This window comes from Bison bison, unplaced genomic scaffold (assembly GCF_000754665.1).
Source record: "Bison bison bison isolate TAMUID 2011002044 unplaced genomic scaffold, Bison_UMD1.0 scf7180017862188, whole genome shotgun sequence".
Taxonomy (NCBI): Eukaryota; Metazoa; Chordata; class Mammalia; order Artiodactyla; family Bovidae; genus Bison; species Bison bison.
Window position 1 is genome coordinate 37,637 of NW_011492760.1, and position 1,683 is coordinate 39,319.

Consider the following 1,683-nt stretch of genomic DNA (forward strand, 5'->3'; position numbering starts at 1 on the left):
TCCGTGTTCTCCACCAGCTGGTGCACGGACAGGGTGGCGTTGTAGGGCTCCACCACCGTGTCGGACACCTTGGGCGAGGGCATGACGCTGAAGGTGTTCATGATGCGGTCGGGGTACTCCTCGCGGATCTTACTAATGAGAAGGGTCCCCATCCCAGACCCCGTGCCGCCCCCCAGCGAGTGGGTCAGCTGGAAGCCCTGCAGACAGTCACAGCTCTCGGACTCCTTCCTGACCACGTCCAGGACCGAGTCCACCAGCTCGGCGCCCTCTGTGTAGTGGCCCTTGGCCCAGTTGTTCCCGGCACCACTCTGGCCTGCCAGAGGGAGAGAGTCTTCATAAGTCACTGATGATTGCATTAAATTCTTTTTCACCTTAAACCCTTTAACAGAGCTCAGTGAGTCAGAGTTCAGATAAGATTTCAGGTTATCATTAAAATGACCAAACATTAAAATATTTGGTCATGGACATAATTATAAATAAGGAAGGTTAGGGACCTGGCTATTAGAGGTTTTAGGTTATATATTAAGACAAAATGAGCACATAGCTCCATACTTTATCTAAGGTGGTCACACCCCTCCACCCTGAGCTGTCCACCATAAGTTTAGCTCCCAGGCCATCAGCCATGCCAGTCACTCACCAAACACGAAGTTGTCAGGCCTGAAGATCTGGCCGAAGGGTCCAGACCTGACGGAGTCCATGGTGCCCGGCTCCAGGTCCACCAGGATGGCCCGAGGCACATACTTGTTACCTGCGGGGACAGAGCAGGACTCAGACCTGCCCCTGGTACCAGCTTCCTTCCTTGCAGCGCTGCTTGTATCCCCAACAAAGGACACAAGACGGGATTCTAACAAGATTCTCAAAGGAGCACTCACACCCCCACCACCTCCGTTCCCTCCACCCTCCAAAAAAAAAAAACCTCAGGGAAAGATAGGAATCCTACATCCGCTAAACCACCCTGCCCTGGGGCTACACTTCTGGGGTCAGTCCCTTGGGGAGGCGCGCGGGGTAAAGGCGATTACCGGTGGCCTCATTGTAGTACACATTGATTCTCTCCAGCTGCAAGTCACTGTCTCCGTGGTAACTGCCAGTGGGGTCAATGCCATGCTCATCACTGATGACTTCCCAAAACTGAGACACAGAAAAACCTGCGTTAGGCCACGCCCCACCGCCGAGAGGCCCGCGACACACAATGAAAAACTCGGTTCCGACAGCCCAGCGTCTCCGCAGCTTTAGGGCAGTCAGACCCGCACAGCGGCAGGGCTTGAATTTTGCAGGGTCACCGAGTAGAAACTGGGCGTTTCCTGGGCGAACAGCTGCTCGAGGCGGGAGGCGGGGGTCTCGGCGGGGAGGGGAGGGACTAGCAACTGGACGGCGGGCGCGTGGGGCGCCCAGCGGCGCGGGGGGGTGGGAAGGGGTCGAGGACCTGAGGGGCTGGAGGGGGGGGGTTAGATTCAAGGCACGTCCGGGGACCACGAGATGCTGGTCCTCCGCCCCTCCCCCCGCCACTCGACTAGAGTTCGAGCGAGTGAAACCGATTCTCCCGGAGTCCGGGCCCCGCCCGCAAAGTGGCGCACAGCCGCGGACACCCCGAGCGCGCTCCGGACCAGCGTGCGAGGTTTAGAGAAGAGAAGGGAGGGGCGGCCGGGGACCTAGGGGCCAGACGAGTCACAGCCTCAAGCTGCG

The 1,683-nt window shown here is 58.2% G+C and overlaps 1 protein-coding gene across 1 annotated transcript in view; it reads right to left on the reverse strand.

Moving 5' to 3' along the window:
* Positions 1–5: 5 nt before the first annotated feature.
* Positions 6–1,683, reverse strand: part of LOC104983319 (tubulin beta-2 chain-like) — a gene marked incomplete at its 3' end in the record, with an annotated part of 2,464 nt that continues 786 nt past the window's right edge. The window contains exons 2-5 of the mRNA XM_010832757.1: positions 1,533–1,649; positions 1,020–1,431; positions 638–748; positions 6–313 (exon numbers count right to left, since the gene is read on the reverse strand). Of these exons, the coding sequence (XP_010831059.1) occupies positions 6–313; positions 638–748; positions 1,020–1,431; positions 1,533–1,649 (948 nt within the window). The remainder of the gene's footprint in view (positions 314–637; positions 749–1,019; positions 1,432–1,532; positions 1,650–1,683) is intronic.